At 44.4% G+C, this 24,377-nt stretch overlaps 9 protein-coding genes across 9 annotated transcripts; 3 read left to right on the plus strand and 6 right to left on the minus strand.

Moving 5' to 3' along the window:
• Nucleotides 1-491: 491 nt before the first annotated feature.
• LSM04_004419 (Kinesin motor domain) lies at nucleotides 492-5,243 on the minus strand (the record flags this gene model as incomplete). The annotated part of the gene is made up of 2 exons (XM_067330193.1): nucleotides 492-2,634; nucleotides 3,130-5,243. 2 exons carry the CDS (start codon nucleotides 5,241-5,243, stop codon nucleotides 492-494), a joined length of 4,257 nt encoding a protein of 1,418 aa, XP_067191461.1.
• A 512-nt stretch (nucleotides 5,244-5,755) lies between these two features.
• LSM04_007915 (Kinesin motor domain) lies at nucleotides 5,756-9,523 on the minus strand (the record flags this gene model as incomplete). Its single annotated transcript, XM_067330194.1, has 1 exon — nucleotides 5,756-9,523. One exon carries the CDS (start codon nucleotides 9,521-9,523, stop codon nucleotides 5,756-5,758), a length of 3,768 nt encoding a protein of 1,255 aa, XP_067191532.1.
• A 714-nt stretch (nucleotides 9,524-10,237) lies between these two features.
• On the minus strand, nucleotides 10,238-13,168 carry LSM04_003864 (uncharacterized protein; the record flags this gene model as incomplete). Its single annotated transcript, XM_067330195.1, has 1 exon — nucleotides 10,238-13,168. One exon carries the CDS (start codon nucleotides 13,166-13,168, stop codon nucleotides 10,238-10,240), a length of 2,931 nt encoding a protein of 976 aa, XP_067191444.1.
• Nucleotides 13,169-13,694: 526 nt separating this feature from the next.
• Nucleotides 13,695-14,453, minus strand: LSM04_008674 (PQ-loop repeat; the record flags this gene model as incomplete). The annotated part of the gene is made up of 1 exon (XM_067330196.1): nucleotides 13,695-14,453. One exon carries the CDS (start codon nucleotides 14,451-14,453, stop codon nucleotides 13,695-13,697), a length of 759 nt encoding a protein of 252 aa, XP_067191549.1.
• Nucleotides 14,454-14,818: 365 nt separating this feature from the next.
• LSM04_006385 (uncharacterized protein) lies at nucleotides 14,819-15,604 on the minus strand (the record flags this gene model as incomplete). Its single annotated transcript, XM_067330197.1, has 1 exon — nucleotides 14,819-15,604. The coding sequence occupies one exon, from the start codon at nucleotides 15,602-15,604 to the stop codon at nucleotides 14,819-14,821; it is 786 nt and encodes a 261-aa protein (XP_067191495.1).
• A 778-nt stretch (nucleotides 15,605-16,382) lies between these two features.
• LSM04_009064 (Protein kinase domain) lies at nucleotides 16,383-18,767 on the minus strand (the record flags this gene model as incomplete). The annotated part of the gene is made up of 1 exon (XM_067330198.1): nucleotides 16,383-18,767. One exon carries the CDS (start codon nucleotides 18,765-18,767, stop codon nucleotides 16,383-16,385), a length of 2,385 nt encoding a protein of 794 aa, XP_067191552.1.
• An 887-nt stretch (nucleotides 18,768-19,654) lies between these two features.
• On the plus strand, nucleotides 19,655-20,494 carry LSM04_003684 (uncharacterized protein; the record flags this gene model as incomplete). The annotated part of the gene is made up of 1 exon (XM_067330199.1): nucleotides 19,655-20,494. The coding sequence occupies one exon, from the start codon at nucleotides 19,655-19,657 to the stop codon at nucleotides 20,492-20,494; it is 840 nt and encodes a 279-aa protein (XP_067191441.1).
• A 1,049-nt stretch (nucleotides 20,495-21,543) lies between these two features.
• On the plus strand, nucleotides 21,544-22,086 carry LSM04_007288 (protein of unknown function DUF202; the record flags this gene model as incomplete). The annotated part of the gene is made up of 1 exon (XM_067330200.1): nucleotides 21,544-22,086. The coding sequence occupies one exon, from the start codon at nucleotides 21,544-21,546 to the stop codon at nucleotides 22,084-22,086; it is 543 nt and encodes a 180-aa protein (XP_067191516.1).
• Nucleotides 22,087-22,517: 431 nt separating this feature from the next.
• LSM04_007488 (uncharacterized protein) lies at nucleotides 22,518-24,032 on the plus strand (the record flags this gene model as incomplete). Its single annotated transcript, XM_067330201.1, has 1 exon — nucleotides 22,518-24,032. The coding sequence occupies one exon, from the start codon at nucleotides 22,518-22,520 to the stop codon at nucleotides 24,030-24,032; it is 1,515 nt and encodes a 504-aa protein (XP_067191520.1).
• Nucleotides 24,033-24,377: the final 345 nt, after the last annotated feature.

A 24,377-nucleotide genomic window follows, 5' to 3' on the forward strand; every position in this document is an offset into this window, starting at 1 on the left:
AATAAAAAAAACAAGGTTCAAGATGAGGATCTTATCGTCGCATAACGAAAACCCCATGAAAGCACACCATGGGTAAAAAAAAAAGAGAAATGCAATATTCCACCCTCAACTCTCATTAAGGACAATAAAACGAAAAACACGTTACGTTTTTTTTTTTTTTTGCACACACATTCCAAAACCAATATGATAACAACTCCGGCACTCACAGAATAGCTTAAAGAGAGACACCACAACATCAAAAAAAAAAATTCCGTATCACCACCGACAAGCAAAAAGACAAAAACAACTAATTAGCGCAAAAAAAAAAATAAAAACAAACACACAATCCCCAAGACATAAAAAAAACATATCGCAACTCAAAAGATTTAAAGTAAGAAAAAACACCCATGAAGCATGCACAAATACAGCATACAACCCAGAAATAAACAGCCGCTTAAATCAAAAAAAAAAACAATAATAACAAGAGCACGAAACAGCACCAAAAAAAAAACTCACTTTCTCAAGTTAACCACAGACTGTGTCAATGGATAGTCTAAAACGGCGCCCGGGGATTTCTTCATCTTACCATTAGACCTCCATAAATTTAGACGAACATTCACTGCTTCATACTCCACCGAACATTGCTGCAGCTTCACAGAAAGAGACTCATTCTCACCCTTCAGCTCACACAGCTCGTCGGACGTCGATGCCAGTCGCTGCTGCAGACCGTCGCGCTCGGCAGTCATCGACTCCAGGCTGCGCTCCACCTCTGCCTTCGCCCGCTCCATCGCCTGTTGCTGTTCAGCCAGTTCCTTGTTTTCTCGTTTAAGGGCATCAAGCGCATCGCGCAGGTGCTGCTGAATAGCTGTTGCTTGATCTAGTCGCTGCTGCAGGTCTGCCATTGCTTCGTGGGCACTAGAAAGTGCGGCATATTGCTCTTTTAGCTCAGCATCCCATCTGCACTTTGCCATGGCACGATCGTCCGCGTAGGTCTGTGCGTTCTGGTTCAGCTCCCTTTCATGCTCCACACCGAGTCGCCCCACTAGCCCGTTTACCCACTCAATCCACAGGTCCAACACCGACTCCTGGTAGTATGCCGTCTTCTTGTGACGTGTCTCCATCTCCTCCAATTCGGTGCGTAACAATGCCACAGCCTGCTCTAGGGCGTCACGCTCGTCGCGGAACCGCTCCAGGTCGTGCAATAAGCGTTGCTGTGCCTCGCGTTCCGACTCAAACTGCCGCATACGCTTCGAGAGCTCCACGTTCTGACGCTGCAACTCGGCACGCTGCTCTTCTGATTGCCGCGAGTCGTTTAATGCCGCACTCAGCTGGGCCTGCTGCTCACACAATGTCCGCAACGCATCCTCACGCTGGGTCCGCTCACGCTCAAGATCCTGCATCGTCTTGCGCAGTTGCTCCTGCCCGCTAACCACCTCAGCATCCTTCCGCCGCCGAACGCTCTCCATCTCAGCCTCACGCCTCCGCACCTGCTCCAAGAGCTCACGTTCACGCTGGGCGTGCTCCTCCTTCAGCCGCTGGTTCATCTGCTCATAGTACTCCGCTTGCCGGCGCGACTCATTCACCTGCCGCTCAAGGTCACTCGCCTTTCCTAGCAACTCTTGGCGCTCTGCCTCCGTCGCACGCAGCATCTTCTCACGGATCTCGTTCTTCTCGCGCTCCTTCTCCAGGGCCTGCAGGTCCGCAGCACGCTTCTGGGCCTCCGCTTCCAGGAGCACAAGCTTCTCCTCCAGTTCCGCCACATACGCAGGGTCTTTGCCCTGAATCTCCTGCCGCATCTGTTCCATCTGCTCTTCCAACTCGCGGATGCGCCGTGCACGTGGGTCCTCGTTCACCTTCGCCACGTTGACAATGTCACGCGCCCGGGACGCATAGCGCAGTGTGCTCAGTGTCTCTTCATAGTTCATCACGCTCGGGCTGATCGTCGCAATCATGAATGTCTTCGAATTGCCACCAAGCGAATCCTTCAGAATAAACGTCAGCTTCGACTCACGGTACGGTGGCATCGACCACTGGCTGTCCGCATTCTTTGCCATATCGGCCAGCATGTCGATCACACGCCCAAGCGTTGTCAGCGAGAGGTTGATATACCGTGCCTCGCTAAACTGCTGTCCAACAACCTCAGACTGTGCAACGCGCTCCGACCCCGCGAGGTCTACAAGATTCATCCGGCTGTTCTTGCCAGCCGTCGTGATCGTCTGCCCCGTTGCAGTCACCATCGACCGCTCTTCGCGCAGCATTAGCATGAAAATCGCGTGGCTCCGGCTGCTGCGGTCATTCATCTTGGTAGCCGCTGTGTGGCGCACGCGGTTTCCTGCTTCAATAAGCTCAACAACATCATCCAGGCACGACACCTCGCGGAGCCGCTGGCCCTCAATAAACACACCCCTCGTCGGGTGTTCACGCACCTCCACAAACACCTCCTCCTTTGAGCCCTTCTTGCGTTTCGCAAGCAGGTCAGACACGCGTTCATTGTACACCTCGATGTATCCAACCTCCACCGTCCACTTCGAGTGGCCCTCCGACTCAATGCGGTCACGCGTCTGAAAAAGCTCCAAACACAGTCGTGGCGTTACGCCGGCGTCCACACCGCCAAGCGCTGTTGTATCACCGCCCATCATCGTGTACGTCTTCCCACTCCCGGTCTGCCCGTATGCAAATAGGCACGAGTTGAATCCATTGAACGCGTGTCGCACAAGCGGCCGTCCTATCGCCTCGTACACCTCCGGCTGCCCAACAGGACGCCCACCAGATTCATCAGGGGTTTCAAGGGACCAGAAAACATTATCGAACTGGAACGTATTTATTGCGCTTTTTTGGTCTTTGTTAGTTACGGGTGCGTTCAGCCTCACCTGGTTGCTCTGCTGATTAGCCCTCACAACTACAGAGCTACTATCACTACCCTCTCGTGCATTAAGCGGCCTCACACGCACAGCGACCTTTACGGACTCCGTTTCTATAACAGAGGACGACATTTCTTCCTATTACTTGCTGCACAACCAGAAAAATGAAGGAAAATATAAAACGTAGGTCAATAAAGAAACACCAAAAAACAATCTATATACATATATGATTTTCACACCAATAAGTAAAACCAAAAGAATAGAAAAACAAAAACAAAAAAACTATCACTATGTACCTTCACACTTGACGTGAAGAGCTCGAAGATATTTAAGGCGCACTTGACAAGCATTTAGATTTCGTCTCTCAACACGAAGAGCTTCTTCCAACTTTTTTTTACCCTCCAAAACTTCTGAAAGACTACCACTCACACGACCCAGTTCACTTCGCTCAGCATTAAGCTCGTCGGACGTCGATGCCAGTCGCTGCTGCAGACCGTCGCGCTCGGCGGTCATCGACTCCAGGCTGCGCTCCACCTCTGCCTTCGCCCGCTCCATCGCCTGTTGTTGTTCAGCCAGTTCCTTGTTTTCTCGTTTAAGGGCATCAAGCGCATCGCGCAGGTGCTGCTGAATAGCTGTTGCTTGATCTAGTCGCTGCTGCAGGTCTGCCATTGCTTCGTGGGCACTAGAAAGTGCGGCATATTGCTCTTTTAGCTCAGCATCCCATCTGCACTCTGCCATGGCACGATCGTCCGCGTAGGTCTGTGCGTTCTGGTTCAGCTCCCTTTCATGCTCCACACCGAGTCGCCCCACTAGCCCGTTTACCCACTCAATCCACAGGTCCAACACCGACTCCTGGTAGTATGCCGTCTTCTTGTGACGTGTCTCCATCTCCTCCAATTCGGTGCGTAACAATGCCACAGCCTGCTCTAGGGCGTCACGCTCGTCGCGGAACCGCTCCAGGTCGTGCAATAAGCGTTGCTGTGCCTCGCGTTCCGACTCAAGCTGCCGCATACGCTTCGAGAGCTCCACGTTCTGACGCTGCAACTCGGCACGCTGCTCTTCTGATTGCCGCGAGTCGTTTAATGCCGCACTCAGCTGGGCCTGCTGCTCACACAATGTCCGCAACGCATCCTCACGCTGGGTCCGCTCACGCTCAAGATCCTGCATCGTCTTGCGCAGTTGCTCCTGCCCGCTAACCACCTCAGCATCCTTCCGCCGCCGAACGCTCTCCATCTCAGCCTCACGCCTCCGCACCTGCTCCAAGAGCTCACGTTCACGCTGGGCGTGCTCCTCCTTCAGCCGCTGGTTCATCTGCTCATAGTACTCCGCTTGCCGGCGCGACTCATTCACCTGCCGCTCAAGGTCACTCGCCTTTCCTAGCAACTCTTGGCGCTCTGCCTCCGTCGCACGCAGCATCTTCTCACGGATCTCGTTCTTCTCGCGCTCCTTCTCCAGGGCCTGCAGGTCCGCAGCACGCTTCTGGGCCTCCGCTTCCAGGAGCACAAGCTTCTCCTCCAGTTCCGCCACATACGCAGGGTCTTTGCCCTGAATCTCCTGCCGCATCTGTTCCATCTGCTCTTCCAACTCGCGGATGCGCCGTGCACGTGGGTCCTCGTTCACCTTCGCCACGTTGACAATGTCACGCGCCCGGGACGCATAGCGCAGTGTGCTCAGTGTCTCTTCATAGTTCATCACGCTCGGGCTGATCGTCGCAATCATGAATGTCTTCGAATTGCCACCAAGTGAATCCTTCAGAATAAACGTCAGCTTCGACTCACGGTACGGTGGCATCGACCACTGGCTGTCCGCATTCTTTGCCATATCGGCCAGCATGTCGATCACACGCCCAAGCGTTGTCAGCGAGAGGTTGATATACCGTGCCTCGCTAAACTGCTGTCCAACAACCTCAGACTGTGCAACGCGCTCCGACCCCGCGAGGTCTACAAGATTCATCCGGCTGTTCTTGCCAGCCGTCGTGATCGTCTGCCCCGTTGCAGTCACCATCGACCGCTCTTCGCGCAGCATTAGCATGAAAATCGCGTGGCTCCGGCTGCTGCGGTCATTCATCTTGGTAGCCGCTGTGTGGCGCACGCGGTTTCCTGCTTCAATAAGCTCAACAACATCATCCAGGCACGACACCTCGCGGAGCCGCTGGCCCTCAATAAACACACCCCTCGTCGGGTGTTCACGCACCTCCACAAACACCTCCTCCTTTGAGCCCTTCTTGCGTTTCGCAAGCAGGTCAGACACGCGTTCATTGTACACCTCGATGTATCCAACCTCCACCGTCCACTTCGAGTGGCCCTCCGACTCAATGCGGTCACGCGTCTGAAAAAGCTCCAAACACAGTCGTGGCGTTACGCCGGCGTCCACACCGCCAAGCGCTGTTGTATCACCGCCCATCATCGTGTACGTCTTCCCACTCCCGGTCTGCCCGTATGCAAATAGGCACGAGTTGAATCCATTGAACGCGTGTCGCACAAGCGGCCGTCCTATCGCCTCGTACACCTCCGGCTGCCCAACAGGACGCCCACCAGATTCATCAGGGGTTTCAAGGGACCAGAAAACATTATCGAACTGGAACGTATTTATTGCGCTTTTTTGGTCTTTGTTAGTTACGGGTGCGTTCAGCCTCACCTGGTTGCTCTGCTGATTAGCCCTCACAACTACAGAGCTACTATCACTACCCTCTCGTGCATTAAGCGGCCTCACACGCACAGCGACCTTTACGGACTCCGTTTCTATAACAGAGGACGACATTTCTTCCTATTACTTGCTGCACAACCAGAAAAATGAAGGAAAATATAAAACGTAGGTCAATAAAGAAACACCAAAAAACAATCTATATACATATATGATTTTCACACCAATAAGTAAAACCAAAAGAATAGAAAACAAAAACAAAAAAACTATCACTATGTACCTTCACACTTGACGTGAAGAGCTCGAAGATATTTAAGGCGCACTTGACAAGCATTTAGATTTCGTCTCTCAACACGAAGAGCTTCTTCCAACTTTTTTTTACCCTCCAAAACTTCTGAAAGACTACCACTCACACGACCCAGTTCACTTCGCTCAGCATTAAGCTCGTCGGACGTCGATGCCAGTCGCTGCTGCAGACCGTCGCGCTCGGCGGTCATCGACTCCAGGCTGCGCTCCACCTCTGTCTTCGCCTGCTCCATCTCGCGCAGCTGCCCGGAAAGCTCGTCGGACGTCGATGCCAGTCGCTGCTGCAGACCGTCGCGCTCGGCGGTCATCGACTCCAGGCTGCGCTCCACCTCTGTCTTCGCCTGCTCCATCTCGCGCAGCTGCCCGGAAAGCTCGTCGGACGTCGATGCCAGTCGCTGCTGCAGACCGTCGCGCTCGGCGGTCATCGACTCCAGGCTGCGCTCCACCTCTGTCTTCGCCTGCTCCATCTCGCGCAGCTGCCCGGAAAGCTCGTCGGACGTCGATGCCAGTCGCTGCTGCAGACCGTCGCGCTCGGCAGTCATCGACTCCAGGCTGCGCTCCACCTCTGCCTTCGCCTGCTCCATCTCGCGCAGCTGCCCGGAAAGCTCGTCGGACGTCGATGCCAGTCGCTGCTGCAGACCGTCGCGCTCGGCGGTCATCGACTCCAGGCTGCGCTCCACCTCTGTCTTCGCCTGCTCCATCTCGCGCAGCTGCCCGGAAAGCTCGTCGGACGTCGATGCCAGTCGCTGCTGCAGACCGTCGCGCTCGGCAGTCATCGACTCCAGGCTGCGCTCCACCTCTGTCTTCGCCTGCTCCATCTCGCGCAGCTGCCCGGAAAGCTCGTCGGACGTCGATGCCAGTCGCTGCTGCAGACCGTCGCGCTCGGCGGTCATCGACTCCAGGCTGCGCTCCACCTCTGCCTTCGCCTGCTCCATCTCGCGCAGCTGCCCGGAAAGCTCGTCGGACGTCGATGCCAGTCGCTGCTGCAGACCGTCGCGCTCGGCAGTCATCGACTCCAGGCTGCGCTCCACCCCTGCCTTCGCCTGCTCCATCTCGCGCAGCTGCCCGGAAAGCTCGTCGGACGTCGATGCCAGTCGCTGCTGCAGACCGTCGCGCTCGGCGGTCATCGACGTCATGCCAGTCGGCTGACTCGCGCTCCATCGACCCGCCTTCGCCTGCTCCATCTCGCGCAGCTGCCCGGAAAGCTCGTCGGACGTCGATGCCAGTCGCTGCTGCAGACCGTCGCGCTCGGCGGTCATCGACTCCAGGCTGCGCTCCACCTCTGCCTTCGCCTGCTCCATCTCGCGCAGCTGCCCGGAAAGCTCGTCGGACGTCGATGCCAGTCGCTGCTGCAGACCGTCGCGCTCGGCGGTCATCGACTCCAGGCTGCGCTCCACCTCTGTCTTCGCCTGCTCCATCTCGCGCAGCTGCCCGGAAAGCTCGTCGGACGTCGATGCCAGTCGCTGCTGCAGACCGTCGCGCTCGGCGGTCATCGACTCCAGGCTGCGCTCCACCTCTGCCTTCGCCTGCTCCATCTCGCGCAGCTGCCCGGAAAGCTCGTCGGACGTCGATGCCAGTCGCTGCTGCAGACCGTCGCGCTCGGCGGTCATCGACTCCAGGCTGCGCTCCACCTCTGTCTTCGCCTGCTCCATCTCGCGCAGCTGCCCGGAAAGCTCGTCGGACGTCGATGCCAGTCGCTGCTGCAGACCGTCGCGCTCGGCGGTCATCGACTCCAGGCTGCGCTCCACCTCTGTCTTCGCCTGCTCCATCTCGCGCAGCTGCCCGGAAAGCTCGTCGGACGTCGATGCCAGTCGCTGCTGCAGACCGTCGCGCTCGGCGGTCATCGACTCCAGGCTGCGCTCCACCTCTGCCTTCGCCCGCTCCATCGCCTGTTGTTGTTCAGCCAGTTCCTTGTTTTCTCGTTTAAGGGCATCAAGCGCATCGCGCAGGTGCTGCTGAATAGCTGTTGCTTGATCTAGTCGCTGCTGCAGGTCTGCCATTGCTTCGTGGGCACTAGAAAGTGCGGCATATTGCTCTTTTAGCTCAGCATCCCATCTGCACTCTGCCATGGCACGATCGTCCGCGTAGGTCTGTGCGTTCTGGTTCAGCTCCCTTTCATGCTCCACACCGAGTCGCCCCACTAGCCCGTTTACCCACTCAATCCACAGGTCCAACACCGACTCCTGGTAGTATGCCGTCTTCTTGTGACGTGTCTCCATCTCCTCCAATTCGGTGCGTAACAATGCCACAGCCTGCTCTAGGGCGTCACGCTCGTCGCGGAACCGCTCCAGGTCGTACAATAAGCGTTGCTGTGCCTCGCGTTCCGACTCAAGCTGCCGCATACGCTTCGAGAGCTCCACGTTCTGACGCTGCAACTCGGCACGCTGCTCTTCTGATTGCCGCGAGTCGTTTAATGCCGCACTCAGCTGGGCCTGCTGCTCACACAATGTCCGCAACGCATCCTCACGCTGGGTCCGCTCACGCTCAAGATCCTGCATCGTCTTGCGCAGTTGCTCCTGCCCGCTAACCACCTCAGCATCCTTCCGCCGCCGAACGCTCTCCATCTCAGCCTCACGCCTCCGCACCTGCTCCAAGAGCTCACGTTCACGCTGGGCGTGCTCCTCCTTCAGCCGCTGGTTCATCTGCTCATAGTACTCCGCTTGCCGGCGCGACTCATTCACCTGCCGCTCAAGGTCACTCGCCTTTCCTAGCAACTCTTGGCGCTCTGCCTCCGTCGCACGCAGCATCTTCTCACGGATCTCGTTCTTCTCGCGCTCCTTCTCCAGGGCCTGCAGGTCCGCAGCACGCTTCTGGGCCTCCGCTTCCAGGAGCACAAGCTTCTCCTCCAGTTCCGCCACATACGCAGGGTCTTTGCCCTGAATCTCCTGCCGCATCTGTTCCATCTGCTCTTCCAACTCGCGGATGCGCCGTGCACGTGGGTCCTCGTTCACCTTCGCCACGTTGACAATGTCACGCGCCCGGGACGCATAGCGCAGTGTGCTCAGTGTCTCTTCATAGTTCATCACGCTCGGGCTGATCGTCGCAATCATGAATGTCTTCGAATTGCCACCAAGTGAATCCTTCAGAATAAACGTCAGCTTCGACTCACGGTACGGTGGCATCGACCACTGGCTGTCCGCATTCTTTGCCATATCGGCCAGCATGTCGATCACACGCCCAAGCGTTGTCAGCGAGAGGTTGATATACCGTGCCTCGCTAAACTGCTGTCCAACAACCTCAGACTGTGCAACGCGCTCCGACCCCGCGAGGTCTACAAGATTCATCCGGCTGTTCTTGCCAGCCGTCGTGATCGTCTGCCCCGTTGCAGTCACCATCGACCGCTCTTCGCGCAGCATTAGCATGAAAATCGCGTGGCTCCGGCTGCTGCGGTCATTCATCTTGGTAGCCGCTGTGTGGCGCACGCGGTTTCCTGCTTCAATAAGCTCAACAACATCATCCAGGCACGACACCTCGCGGAGCCGCTGGCCCTCAATAAACACACCCCTCGTCGGGTGTTCACGCACCTCCACAAACACCTCCTCCTTTGAGCCCTTCTTGCGTTTCGCAAGCAGGTCAGACACGCGTTCATTGTACACCTCGATGTATCCAACCTCCACCGTCCACTTCGAGTGGCCCTCCGACTCAATGCGGTCACGCGTCTGAAAAAGCTCCAAACACAGTCGTGGCGTTACGCCGGCGTCCACACCGCCAAGCGCTGTTGTATCACCGCCCATCATCGTGTACGTCTTCCCACTCCCGGTCTGCCCGTATGCAAATAGGCACGAGTTGAATCCATTGAACGCGTGTCGCACAAGCGGCCGTCCTATCGCCTCGTACACCTCCGGCTGCCCAACAGGACGCCCACCAGATTCATCAGGGGTTTCAAGGGACCAGAAAACATTATCGAACTGGAACGTATTTATTGCGCTTTTTTGGTCTTTGTTAGTTACGGGTGCGTTCAGCCTCACCTGGTTGCTCTGCTGATTAGCCCTCACAACTACAGAGCTACTATCACTACCCTCTCGTGCATTAAGCGGCCTCACACGCACAGAGACCTTAATGGAATCCTTGCTTTCATTATTTTTTTGCATTTTATTTGTAGACAATAGCAAATTTTTCGTTTATTTTGAGTTTACGTCTTTCTAATTTCCCCTATGTCTACCCTGTTTTTGTTGTTGTTGTTGTTGTTGTTGTTGTTGTTGTTGTTGTTGTTGTTGTTGTTGTTGTTGTTGTTGTTGTTGTTGTTGTTGTTAATCACACCCCTGTTTTAAATACTTTCCGTTCGAGTTAAGAAAAAAAGGGGTTTATTGGTGAGTTTGTAGTAATTTAAGGGAGAGAAAAAGAGAGATAAATAGTTTCTAAAGGTATAATGTAAAAATAACTGCCTTGAATTCCTTCGTACCGATGTTTGCAAGTGAAAAACAAGGTTTAACTTGAATAATACGTAATTATGAATACCACCTTCCTTTTTTTTTGAAAGATGTTTGTTCCCATAGGCATTGTAGAGCTTCATTTAATGAGGACATAACGTTGTCATGGTGTAACTTTCGTTTTACTTGTACAAGAGACCTACGTTTGTGATGTGACGTGGTCATAGTGTTGGGGAAAGAACACTCACGATAAACATCATCTCTTGTTGCCTTTGTGATGGACTGTGGGTTTAGAATGCGACGATACCATGCGTGTAGAATTGTAAATCGTATGGCTGTAAAAAGATTATTTACTTTTTGTTTAAGTTCAAGATCTTGTTTGAAGATAAGGTACCAATTATTGCTGCTTCCAAAGAACTTACTGCTTCGTAGTTCGGCTTCTATTGCTAATATCATCCGTTTTTTTATATCTGGGTTTGCCAAGGTATCAAAAGCGGTGTTCCCTAATGGGAGACGAATAAAAACAAAACGTAGCTTTTGAGATGCCTTAACACCAGCGTAACGGGTTATTAGCGCTGTTGCTTCACTCCAAATCATATCAGCGTGTGATACCAGCCAATTTAGTAGCATGGGTGGCAAAATTGCAGTCGGTTCACAATTCTCCAAGGAACGAGAAAGGTTGGAGACTGCTTTTACAACTTCTGTCTTAATTGCATCAATGCATGGAGTGTAAACTTGTAAACACCCTTGTCGTTGTTTGCTATTCTCTTCTTCTACTTCTTCCTCATATTGTACTACTGCCCGCATCGTCCAAAATAACCAAACAACAATGGTAGACTCATCAAAGTGTTTTGAGGGTAACTCTGATAAGAGTTTCAACCACTGTAATGCTATAATAAATTTTTCTTCATTCAGTGATTCATTTCCCAGAAGAAATCCGAGTCGTGAAACAGACTCAAAGAATAAATTAATAACATCATCAAGGCTAAAGAGGTTTTGCAGTGGCAAAGAAATACTCTTTTCCTTCAAGTTTTCTTCTTCTACCCCAGGCAATCCTATATTTTTATTTTCAATCACATTAAGAATATGGTGGAGTATCACAGTCGCATCTCCAGGGCGATGATCTTCTAAAATCCACTTGCACATTACCTGAACGATTATAGATAATCTACTTGTATTTGCAGTGTTATAGCAACTATTCTTAATAGTTTCTTTTTCTTCTTCAACTGTGTAAAGCAAGGCGTTAATAATAAACACATATTCTGTTTCCTTCGCATGGTAAAAGAGATTAGAAAACAACTGTACTTTTTCGCCGATAGAAAACTTCTGCGACAAATATTCCTCCACGAGTAGAACAAAACTCTTCCTCATGTGGACTATATCATTTGAATGGCGTAGAGTGACCATCTCCAATTGGGCTTGTCGCATACAAAACTTTTCTGCTGCATCATGATACCCTCCTTTATTTAGAGTATCCCTCACTATATCCCGCACTTCTTTGCTAAGGACAATTTCCGAACGATGTAGAAGTTTTTCTACAATTTCTGCAACAAAGATCGCAGGGGGTAACCGATAAGCTAAAACTGAGACAACCTCTGGACAACGCAACACTGTTGCCACGGTATCGCTATCTCTTGAATCATTTTTTGAGTAACTGATTACATTTGTTGCTGAAAACCGTGTCCACCCGTTCAAGATATTTAACACAACCTCACATGATGGGGCTCTAAGAAGTAAGCGTGTAAGCAGAAGTTCTCTCGTCGCACTAGAAGGGATTAAAACTGAAGTTTTTCCCGATATATTGCTATCGCAGAAAATCGACCACGCATCGGCAAGGTGACAACAAAACGAAAAATCAGCTATCCGGGTGGCAACCTCCATAAGACGATGACATACTTCCTGTTCCTCATAAATTTTCATATCATTTTGACATGTACCATAAAAAGTATTGTAACTAGCGAAACGCAAAACTTCCAAACTACTTTTCTCTAATTTTGACCTCATGAGAAAAGAACTTTCCGTGGCTTCAACCACCTCAAACCTCATCTCAAAATTCTTGCCTACATTGCTTGAAATACCTTCTATCTTTTCACTTCTATTATCATCACCATTACTATCAACAATACCACTAGGATCAGGAGTTGTAGTAACAGCTGTAGCTGTAGTTGTAGTAAAAGAAGAATCATGGAAATTATCAGTAGGAGAAAAGGATGTCGCAGAGGGAAAAAGAAGATCCCTAACCAGATGTCTATCCCCAGTCGCTCCCTTCATTGTATTCCAGTACGTTTCCCACTGCTCTAACAATATTTCCATCAACGAAACAAGAGAAGGAAAATCGACACATGACCGATAGCACGCATCTTGGCTAGCAACGGCAAGTAACCTTGATGTACCACTCCAAGAGTGTACCTTGGAAAGTTCTTTTAAATATGGTTCTAAAAGTCTGTATTGATGTACATTATGGATCGTTCGCAACGCATCTATCCAGCGACCTTTGCGGAGGTTGTGATTCAGAGAAATATTAAGAATTGACGAAGGAGCAGAAAGAACAGGTAATGCAAGTGATACAATATTTTGTAATTTCTGTATATGATCTGGATTACAGTCAATGCTTTTCTTATCACCTGACCCAAATTCTTCATCCCGATTCTTACTCTGAAGAATAAAACGAAGTCTATGGTACAACGGACGCAGAGTTGATTGATTTTGTGTGCTGTAAAGAAGAAAATTTAAGGCGTTTGGTCCTTTTTGTGAAACATCATTACAAGAGAGGTAATCACAATGTTTTGAAAATAAATCATCCTCTTCGAAGTCAATTTTTAGAGCTTTGTCACATCCCATGAATGAAAATATATTTAGAATATCAGAAGAAATATGGATATCAGCCTTCGAATCGTCACTTTGGTTGCACAATCTTAGATAGATAGACATAATAGCCTCGTCAGCAATAGGAAAGTGACGTTTACGAAAAAACTCGTAGCAGGTTACTGCCGACTTCCATGAAGACATGCGTTTGCAGAGTACTTCAGTTGTAGATATAGACAACACCCTCTTACTGTCTGGATTGCATTTCTGTGAAGCGTTAATCAGTGTCTTTGAATAACATAAAAAAACTGGAGATGATACTAACATACACTTACATACGATATTGAACTTTTTTAGTTCCTATACTTGGTATATTCCTTTTTTATCAAATGAGAAAAAAATAGATGATTCATTAAGAAATAAAGAAAGAAAAAAGAGTTCAACAGTCCATCCTAAATCCCAAATTTCACACAAGAAAAAAAAACTACACAGATGTTTACACTTGTACGTGTATCCATTTGATTGAAATACGGGATGGATCGTATGGCCTTACTATGTCACATTTATCTGAACCAAGAAGGGCTGAAATAACGGTATCAGTGAACATCATTGTAGGGTGTAAAGTCTCTCTCGTGATAAATAAAATTTGTTGTCATAACCATGTATCCCCACTCAACTAAAGTCTAAAAATATAGTTTTCGTACGTTTTTTTTTTTTTTTGCTTTTGAAATTACTGTTGTTTCTTATTATCATTCATAGATGCCTTTTCCTTTGCAAGTTTTAACTTCTTTTCGGTATTTTTTTTGTAAAGAAAAATTTGTAAAATAACCATAGTATTAAGTGCTACGGAGACTCCAAATTGTGTTAGCATCACATTTCTACCCTGTTCTGGACGGACATTGTGAAACGTTGTCAAAAGTCGTGAAAGACCTCCAAACCAAGCCAAGTAAAAAGTTAAAAATGAGAGATGTCCGGTTGATTGATTCTTGTGATTCATTAGGATTTGTGGAACACGGCTGCTTAAACCAAAAAGTATCTGTACGCTCAGAAGCCACTTATGGAAATCTTGGGAAAGAACTCCAGCAGATAAAGCAAGCAATACCACCGTTTCAACAAAAAACGCACATAAAGCAGCCGATAATTTTCCTTGAAAATATCCCACCAAAAGCAAAAGTAGGGCCACCTCCAGCATAATAAACATATTTTCTCCAAAGTCTTTTAGTTGCATCGACTGCGCAATACCCCAGCTTGTTGTTATCACACACGAGGTTAACTCAAAGCAGAGCGATGAGAGGGAAATACCTTCTGCACTTTGGTGCTGTAGAACTTTTATGATCTGAGGAACCTTTAGCATCATCGATCCAAATACAATAGCGTATGGCAGAAGGTTAGTTACGAAGTAGCGCATAAAAAGAGCAATTTCATTATCCTCCACCTCAGTACTAGGTATACCTGACACAAAAACCTCTGATTTGGTTGATGCTGCCATCTGATAAAACGTTTTTTTTTTTTTTTTGTTTTATCGCTTTTTCTCTCTTTTTTTTTTTTGCGTGTATGTAACCTGAAACGTAGTGCAATTACTGATTATGTTTATGTACCTGTACTTGGTCAAGGTTATCGCCGCTGGTGTATATGTTTCTTTTATTTTTATTTTTTTTCTTGGTTTTCTTCACTTCGTTATTATAGTTCTCGTGTGCTTGTTGAAGCCAGTTCTTGTATTAAAAGTAGAATCGAAAAAAAAAGAGGGGAATAAAAAAGAGGATGAAGTACAAAGTGGGGAAAAACACACAAGGATTCAAATGTCCAACAATATCAATATATATATATACCTTTAATCTGAAGAGAAAATAAAACTCAAAGGTCTGAAAAGCTAACCGCTTTATTCATAATTTGTAAAGCAAGCATCATACTTTGAACCAGAGAGGATGGTTCGTGATAAAAATGCAAATGTGTTGGATCAGACTCCAGACCACCATTAACAATAGGCATAGTACTTCCATTTTGGGGAAATAAGAAAAATATCCGAGGGAAATATTCCCCCTGTCCCGCAAAAGCCTCTTGCACAGCATCAGCTTCCTCTCTTCTCATTCTCGTTTTTCTACGCCTCCCATTGGCACGAAAAACGTCTCTATAAAAGTGAGGTTTAGGATACGGATAATATCCGGTCATATCCTCTAGGGTATCTACAGCTACCATCGTCATATATTCACTCAAAAGTTCAAATTCTGCACTTTTACCCAATGCTTGTAATAACGACTGACAAGCCGGGCAATCGTTTCGGTGAAAAAAAAGTAAAATAGGTAAATGACAAATAGCACTATGCGAAGCAGATCGAGCAGTTGTTAATAATCTCATTTCATAGTCCTTCTTTATTGTATTAGAGTTATCTCTCGAAAGAATAGAAGAACCATCATGTTCTATCAAAGTACATTGTGCTGCAGTAACACTACGAACCAATTGTCTCCATTTCATCCACGCAATATGTCCGGTATATTTTCTCAATATGTTATCTTGACTTTCCTCAGTTCCTTTATACCGATTATAATGTTTTCGTGGAGAATCTTTCACGAAATCACTTCTAACAGAGCCAATCACATGGGTACAAAAAAGCAATACAAATACAATAAAGAAGCGTTGCATAAACTGTAGACAACCCTTGAAATAAGCACCCCCACCTACCACAGTACTCGGAAAATAATATAATAATAAAGGTATACCTATTTGCCTTCCCCGCCCTCAATAAACGAAACAATAAGAGAATAAAGAAAAAAAAAAGAAAAGAAAACATGAATAAAACGAAAAGCAAAGAAAAATTTTCCAGGAAATTATATTTCCACTCTTACCCAAGTTATGTTTCCTTTTTACTTTCATATTTATTACTAATTCTATACGTCCCCACGAAGCTCTCATGAACAACAGTTTAGCGCAATGAAGGGGGGGAAAAAAAACCCATGGCAAAAACAGCACACAAATTAGAGACATGGTCACAGATCCTTCATCTATTCTTCGTTTGACTTCTTTTTTACCTTGATAAGTAAAATTCATAAATGGTGCAATACTGTTTTTTTTTCCTCTGGAATAGAAGTGTCCCATAAAACGGGAAAGAAGAAAAGAGGGCCAAGGCCTCTTTCCTGAATAAGAAAAAGAAAATAACAAAATCAACCCACAACGGTAAGAGAGCAAGTAAAAGGAGGGAAGCAAAAAAAAAAAAGACCATGAGAATAAGAATAAAAATTCATTCCCGCTTCTTTTTTATTATCTTTCCTTTCATTTATGAAACTCTTTTAGAACAAGGCTTCAACTTTTTCACCTCATTTCATCTATTTTTTTTCTCTTTCTACGGGGAGACCTTCCTTTACAGCATTTCCAATACGTCACGCATATATATATATATATATATATATATATATATTACGAATCAATCAGTCTCCGTAAGAAAAGGATGGGAAAGAAGTTCTTTGCTTCTGGGCCGTTTTTTGTGGTCAAGAGTTAGACATGCCTCTACAAAGGAAATAAACGCAGGATCTGTGACGTTGTGAGCTGCTAATTTTTTTCTAAGCACTGCATATGGCCTTTTATCAGGAGATTCTTTTGCTTTCTCCTTCCCATCGCCAGTTTTCTCATTATTTTCAGTATTCTTTTCTTCAGTAGTTTTCACGTCCAAAGATGGCATAACAGGGGTATATAGATAGTAATAGGAAGAATCTTCCCCAGCATCATCACCATCTTTATTACCCTGTTCATATATACAACCGAATTTATTTATAAACTTAGCGGTATGTCGACCTTCCCATAACATTCTTCGTGGAAGTGGCTCTCCACATACATAAACAATTCGGGCAAGCATTTCTGGAACAGTTTCAGACGTAAAAAGAACTTCACCTGTTACAAGTTCAACTAAAATGGCTCCAAGTGACCAAACATCAATCCTTCCATCATAGTCACATCCCAAAATTACCTCTGGGGCGCGGTAACTCCTGCTCTGTATATAAGAACTTAAGTGGTCGCTTAAAAAGCAACTGCTACCAAAATCAATAACTTTTACCATGCATCGTCGATGAGAAACAAACAATATATTTTCTGGTTTTAGATCGGCGTGAATAAGATTAAGGCCATGTACGTATGTTAAAGCCTCAGTAATTTGACGAGCAATACGACGAAGACGCGGAATAGTAAAGTAAAAAGTATCTTCTTCCTCCCGATTATATTTTGAATATTCATAAAGGTTATCAGAGAGCAATTCAGTTACTAGCATGGTATGCTCCTTGTAATAAAAAGAATCGATAAGGCGTATTACATGTGCCTTATCAGGGTCCTTATATTTATTTATCAAAGTCAATAAACGAATCTCATCCAATGATTGATCAAAAAAGTCCTTTGAATTATTAATGATCTTTAGACATACTTCAGCATAACCTGCAATCTTTTTCTTTTTCTTTTCTGCCGTATTAGATTTATTACACTCAGCATCATTGTCATATGTAGATTTAGTTATAGACGTATTTCCATTTTCATTTTCATTTCCATTTTCATCATCATCATCATCATCATCACCATCATCATCGTAAATGGGCTGATGTAAGTCGTAACAGCGAACAGCTCGACTAAATGTAGCTTTTCCCAATAACTCTATAATTTGGTAGCGATCCGCAACAATTGTACCACGCTCAATGGGAAAATTTTTTTCTTCTTCAAATCCTGTTTTTAATGGATCCATTATTACACGAAGATTGAATGATCCCATTGTCACAGGAGCTTTCCTTTCCTTTGCCAAACGACGAAATTCACGTCGACGTTCTTCACGTGCCCGAACTGCATCAAACACTGCATCTCTTTCTAATTCAACCACAAATTCGAAAGGTGAAGTTGGTTTAAAAGAAAGTCGTTGTTCCTCTGTCGTAAGAGATTCTTCATACTCATAATTTACCAGTTGTTTTTTGGTAATATGTAATGGTTTTATTGGAGCAGAAAGTCCTCCTCGACGAATAGTATCACTGAACATTTTCCCCAATAAACGAGCTTCTTCTTCTGCAACACCACCACCAAAAGGAAAAGATGGAACACGAAAAACTTTCTTAATCTCAAAATCAACACCACCCTCTACCCTGTCATCATCTGCATCTTCCTCTTCACTAGAATCTTCAACAGTTTCTCCAGTATCAAGTCGAAGACGTAATGGTTCAGGTTGCCAAGTACAACTACTTATTTCTTGATATAAAACAGGATCAACTGCTTTAAAAACCACTTGTGTCTTAACACCATCGTATATGTTATCATCAGAATCCGCAGAACAATCTACAGCTGGAATTCGATTATTTGATGTTTTTTTCTCTTGTTGTATATTTAAAACATTTTCAGCAAGAACACCATTATTATCATAACTTTCAAGACCAACTTCTGTAAAATTATCCTCTAAATCTTCTAAATCCACATGAGAAGAGGGATTTTGCTCGTTGCTGGATCTCCTCGTTTCGTGATATCCAGATGAAATAGGATATCCAGATGTATCAATAGAAGGAATAAACTCTTTTTCGGGTTTGCCCGATAAAGAAAATCCATGAACAGGGTCATGGTAATTAGGATGTACTTTCAACTCAACTGTTTGTTTTGGCACTCCTGCTGAGGATTCAAGTGAGTTCAAAAGGGCCTGATATGATTTTACACCTTCTCCATTGTGAGTCCTTCGTCGTACGGCTTCAGTTGTTTCCAACATAGACTTAGCCAGTTCCTTTAGTTCCTCAATTATTATATCAGTTGAAGAATTGCGTTGTTCTACCTGTCCTGCTGCTTCCACGCTCTCCATATTTATGAGGAATATGTTTTAGATATACCTGACCAAGAATTACTATGCTTAATGATAGATTGTTTGCAAAACTATACCACACGAAAATATATATAAACGCGTGCATAAAAAAAAACAATTTGTGAATTAATAGGTAAAAAAAAAGAAAAAAAAGGAAGAGAAAGTTGACCCACAAAAAAAATAATAGTAATAATAATAATAATTACCAGATCTATAAAAAAAAACATCCTTGGAGTCTGTAGAATCAAAAAAAAATTCCAAAGGGCAGAAAAATCAAAAATGCCGTATTTTCTGTAGAAAAAAAAGAACTCCAAAGAGGTTAAAAGAAGAAAAAAAAAACGCCGCCATGCGAAAATCCATCAAAGGGAAAAAAAAAGACACACCACGGCTTACCACCACCACCTTGGCAAACAAGAGGCGGGACGAGCCGCCGGGGGCGAAGCGGAGGGAAAATAAAAAAAAACATGGCGGCGGCCCCCCTAAGGAAGCGGGTTTTTGTTTTTTTTGTCGGGTGGGCTGGGCCTGGGCGGAGGCAGGCGTTGGGAGAAGAGGAAACCTTGCCTGGGGTTCCGGGTGCCGCCTGCCTTCTGGCGTCTTTTTTCAATTCGTTTGCTTGGGGTTGGGCGGGCCGTAGCGCCGGGGCCGCGCGGTTTTTTTTTTGTTGTTTTTAGATCATTGTTGGATTTTTTCTCGTTGCTTGTGTGTTTGTGTGTGTGTTTTTTTTTTTTTTTGTATGTATACACATGCAAATAAGAATATATTTATTTATTTATTTATTTATTTATTTATTTATATTTATTTATTTTTTTATTTTTACACTCTGTTTAGGTGTTCTTGGTTGTTCTTATTTTTCTTCTTAGGGCCAACAGTAACGTATTCTTTGCTAAATGGGTGCAATAAGGGCTAGGATCTTGGAGGAGGCCGTAAAGTTGGTCCCCAAATATGGATTTGCTGATAATAATTTGCTCCCATCGACGCTTGCTGTTCTGAAAGCCAAAGGTGAGTATAACAGTAAGGAGAATATGGGTAGTATGGATTTTGTTCATTTATTTCCAAGAGGATTTCCGATAGCTGTTGTTGAATATATTGTAGATAATTCGAATAAAGCTACTCATCGTAGACTAGAAGAGTGTTTTAACAAGAAGGCTATCTTTAGTGCACTTGTTGAAAATAAAGAACTTTACCGACTTGGATACTATAAGCCTCCAGATGTTAAAAAGGTAGTTGAAGAAGCAATGTTGACAAAGTTCAACATATTAATGCCATATCTCCAGCGTTGGCCCGAAGCAGTGGCACTAGAATGGAATCCGGCCAACGTGCCATTTGCAGTCAAAAGTGTTGCAGAATTTGTTGACACTACCTGTTATTACGCAGAACGTATGGAAAATCTTGGGGCTGTAATAGCTTCTGGGAACGTACTTCTACAATCTCGTCTTTTCTCTTCATTTAATTCTGGATTGCATTTGGAAAATAAAAGTATTACACAGTATAATAATTCTTCTTCAAAAACTGAAGAAGAACGATTTTGGGAATCATTTTCTTCAGGAATTCCTCTTTCTAGTAGTCCGGAGAAGAGTGAAGGGTTGGTGAACTGCCACTGGTACACTATGAGAATGAAGGTTGCCGCTGTGTTTTCTATGGGTATGTTATCATTTCTTGGAGAAGAAAAACCAAATCATCCAGATACAAAGGCTATGATAAGGCGTTTAACTAATACTTTGCTTTAGTCGAACGCACTTAATAGATAGATGTTTTGGTGTATCTGTTTTACCTTATTTTTGGCTAATGGTTTGTTTTTTAAAAGAGTAAATTTTTCAATTCTTATGTTTTCAATTTAATTGTATCCAATTTTTCCCAAATTCTAATGATATTTTATTAATAGAAAGAATAGACCAATTCTCAACAAGGATATTGTATTGGACGAAGCTGTAGATACTGCATCTCTATCTATTGTTGTTTTTTTTTGTTCCCTCCCGGAGATGTGTGCTTCTCTTCAGCAAAAATGTTTTGGCCATAAGATATGCTTTGCTTTGGGTTAGGGTTTGTGTATAGTTCTTCCTTTGAACCTGTATAGAATTATATGGACTGCTATTATCGTTTCAAACACTTTGCCATCTTCATGAATCAATTTACATGTGACCTTGGGGTTCAAAGGATTCCCTTCTATGGATTGGTTTTCAACCGTTAAATGGAGTTCAATTGGGTATTGTCTTCTATACTGTCAAGTTCTCTCCTGCAGAATACTCTGAATACATTTGATTTGGTGAAAATATTTCGTGCATATTTTTTTGGTTTTCGTATTTATGGCTCTCGTCTTTTGGTATTCTTTTTTCTTATACTTTATTTATCATTTCTTTTTTTTTTTTTTTTTGCTAGTTCGTTTTCTCATTAACGTGCAAATGTTTGATGGGGGGAAAGTCTTTTATGCATTTACAACGTTTCCTGGGTGGCAGATTTTACAGGGCATGATCATTAGACATTTTTGTTTTTTCTTCTTTCGACTATTTTTTTTTTTTTTTGTATGCTCAGGATATTCGATACTCCTGTGTTACCCATAATTTGATGGGTTTGAGGGCATTTGTGAAAACATATATTTCTATCTAGAATGTGATGTTTGTGTCTTCTATATTTGTTTTCTGATTTATCCATGGTTTTTTTTTTTTTTTTACTCCATATTTATTTTTTTTAAGCTTGCCTCACTTTCTTTTCTTGACCTTATTTATTCTTTTCTTTTTTCTTGAAAATAAATCCCTTTATTTGTAGATAAGTCGCAAGTATGTCAAATGCATTCGGAAAAGGGCTTTCAATGCTCTGCTGCGTTACTGGGTCTGCAAAACCCTGGGCAGAAGGTGAAGCCGATGGTGACGCAGTGTACGAAGATTTGCAGGGACCTGGCGGTCGTAATTTGACGGGATCAGTGAATGATAAGCGGATTTGCGTCCCTCAAAAAATTGATCCTAAAACGTTTTTTGCCAATGAAAGAACTTTTCTCAAGTGGCTTTCCATTTCGGTAATGGTGGGTATGATGTCTTTGACACTTTTAAACTTTGGTGATACGTCAAGCAATGCCGCTGAACTAGCTGGATTGATTTTACTTCCTGTTTCTATTATTTTTATGGTGTATTCATTGTTTGTATTCAGAGATCGTGCTAATAAAATATATATGCGAGAGCCGATGCGTTATGATGATACTCGTGGACCTACAGTCTTGGTACTTGTTCTCGGAGCTTCTTTGGTTATAGCAACTATCTTTTCAATTCAGAGACACTATTACAGAACTGCAACACCGTCATTTAATAACGAAGCACGTTTCTCATAAGGCATCATAGACACTCTGTAAGTTGTTGTTTTTTTCTTTGTGTTTTAGCATGGGAAAGTGATCGAGCGAAGTATCTTTATGATGATCTTTCTTGGGTGTTCTGTTACCGTGAATGGTGAGCATCCCCTAGGAGTTTTAGAAGAAGAAGAAAAAAAAGAAGGATTTTTGATCTTCACATTGATAGAAAGGGGGATTTGCTTCATAAATAATGGCAATATTTTAGAAAAGGGGTAAAACGTTTTCTCTCTCCCTATCTCTCTTTTCTTATCATTTGCAAAGGGAAGAAATATATATATATATATATATATATATATATATATATATATCATCATCATCATCGCATTTTCCAGGAAAAAGGGGGTTTCATTAGTATTACTATTGTCCTTTATTAGTATCGTCGTTGTGTTTGTGTCTAACTAAAGGTGGTGAGGATGTTTTTCCGAAAAACCATGTCCGGAGTGAGGGACCTCTCGGGAGGTGGCCCTATTGCTCGCAAAGTCCTTGATCGTTTCACAAACAAGTTATCGGATGACTCATTTTTATTAGAAGCTGTATTAAAAGATGCCTGTAAGAGGGCGAATCTCTCTATTCCAATTTCATTGGAGCAAATACCTGACTTTAAATGGTGGAAAAAACTTTGTTTTGCGTGCGCTGAGAAACCTACATCCAGGTATGGAAGGTCATTATTACGTCAACGACTCGTCTGGGCACTTTCTGAGAGACTAGCTATAGATGAGGTTTTTCGCTTAAACGGTCACGAAATTGAAAAAGAAAAAATAGTTGAACCAATAATAATAATTGGTTTGCCTCGTAGTAATGGACATCAGGCAGCTCATGTTCTGTCCCGTTCTGGACTTTTCTTGTCTTTAAAGCAATGTGATACTTTATCACCTTCGCTTCTTCTTGATATGGAACGAAAAAATGCTTTCTGTCGTCAGTTTAGATGGTTTAATCATATATGTCCTGACTTTCGTTGTGTACGAACTATTAATCCTAATCAGATTGACGATGATCTCAGTATACAACTTATGTCTCCACGGTCATATACATGGGGTCTCCTTTGTGGTTTAGATGGATATCTTTTGGAATGTCTACAAGAGGATCAAACAGAGGTTTATCGGAATCTAAGACGAGTATGTCAATTGTTTCAATGGTATAAGCGTTGTGGACACTTTTCAGAAAGTGTTTTACAGGAAATTAATCCCATAAATAATCCGATTGAAGAACAAAAATACGGAGCGAAAAATTCATTATTACGAACACAGTGGTTGGTTTTTTCTCCTTTTGCTCTTCTTAGTATTGAATCACTTCATGAAATATTTCCTGATATGAGGATTATTTGGATTCATCGAGCATTATCCCAGTCTCTACCGTCACTTTGCTCATCGTTGGCTATTCATAATTCCCTCTATAGTGGGAAAACACCAACTGACTCTCAGTTGTTGACAATAGGTGATAAAGTTTTAGGTATTTTCGGTTCCGGTAGTGAATATAGTATTGATTATTTAGCTAACTTTGATAAATCCCGAATGGTACACTGGTCCAATCGTGATGTAAAACGTCATACAACACGGTTAGCTACTAAAACCTTGGAGTATTTCGGGATTGAGATTGATAGATATCGTCGAATGCAGATGATTGATGGTCAAACAGAATATGTTGACATTTTTCGACCCTTACATGATTCTCAAATGCCTTATTTTGGTTTACATGATGGTGTAATAGGTGATGTATTTCAAAGTTATATTCACCAATTTGAAGAGTTTGCCTATGAAAAGAAATTTGGAGTTACAGTTGAGAATTATCAACCTTTGGCAGCTCCTGCGGATCAGCAATCACTCGGATCCTTGCAGATGAAGGGTGGTGATGAATCCTCATATCCTTCTCTGGCAGAGGGACAGCCAATTATTGGTCATTTCTTACAGGAAGGGAAGGGGTTCAAATAAAGTAGAAAAGGGGGGCAAGATGGGAGATAGGAAGGGGAAAACAAAACAATATATATATATTTATCTGATTGAATTCTTTATAGTTGCTCTGTACATTAGTTATGATATCGTTGGAAAGGATTTCCTCCCCTATTGTTTTTTTTTTTTCAATTAATTATTGTTTTTTTTTTTTTTTTGAACGGGTGGCGAAAGTTCCTTTTTCTGTATTTACTGGTAAAGCCATTGTTTTTTTTTTCTTTTGTTTTTTTGTTTTTTTGTTTTTTTTTTTTTTTTGTCTCATGAAAAAAAATGTTACATTTATATATGTATTCTCTTACAAAGAAAGTTTGGGTCCCCCCTTTCTGT

Source organism: Trypanosoma melophagium (assembly GCF_022059095.1).
Source record: "Trypanosoma melophagium isolate St. Kilda chromosome Unknown ctg23segment0, whole genome shotgun sequence".
Classification (NCBI taxonomy): domain Eukaryota; phylum Euglenozoa; class Kinetoplastea; order Trypanosomatida; family Trypanosomatidae; genus Trypanosoma; species Trypanosoma melophagium.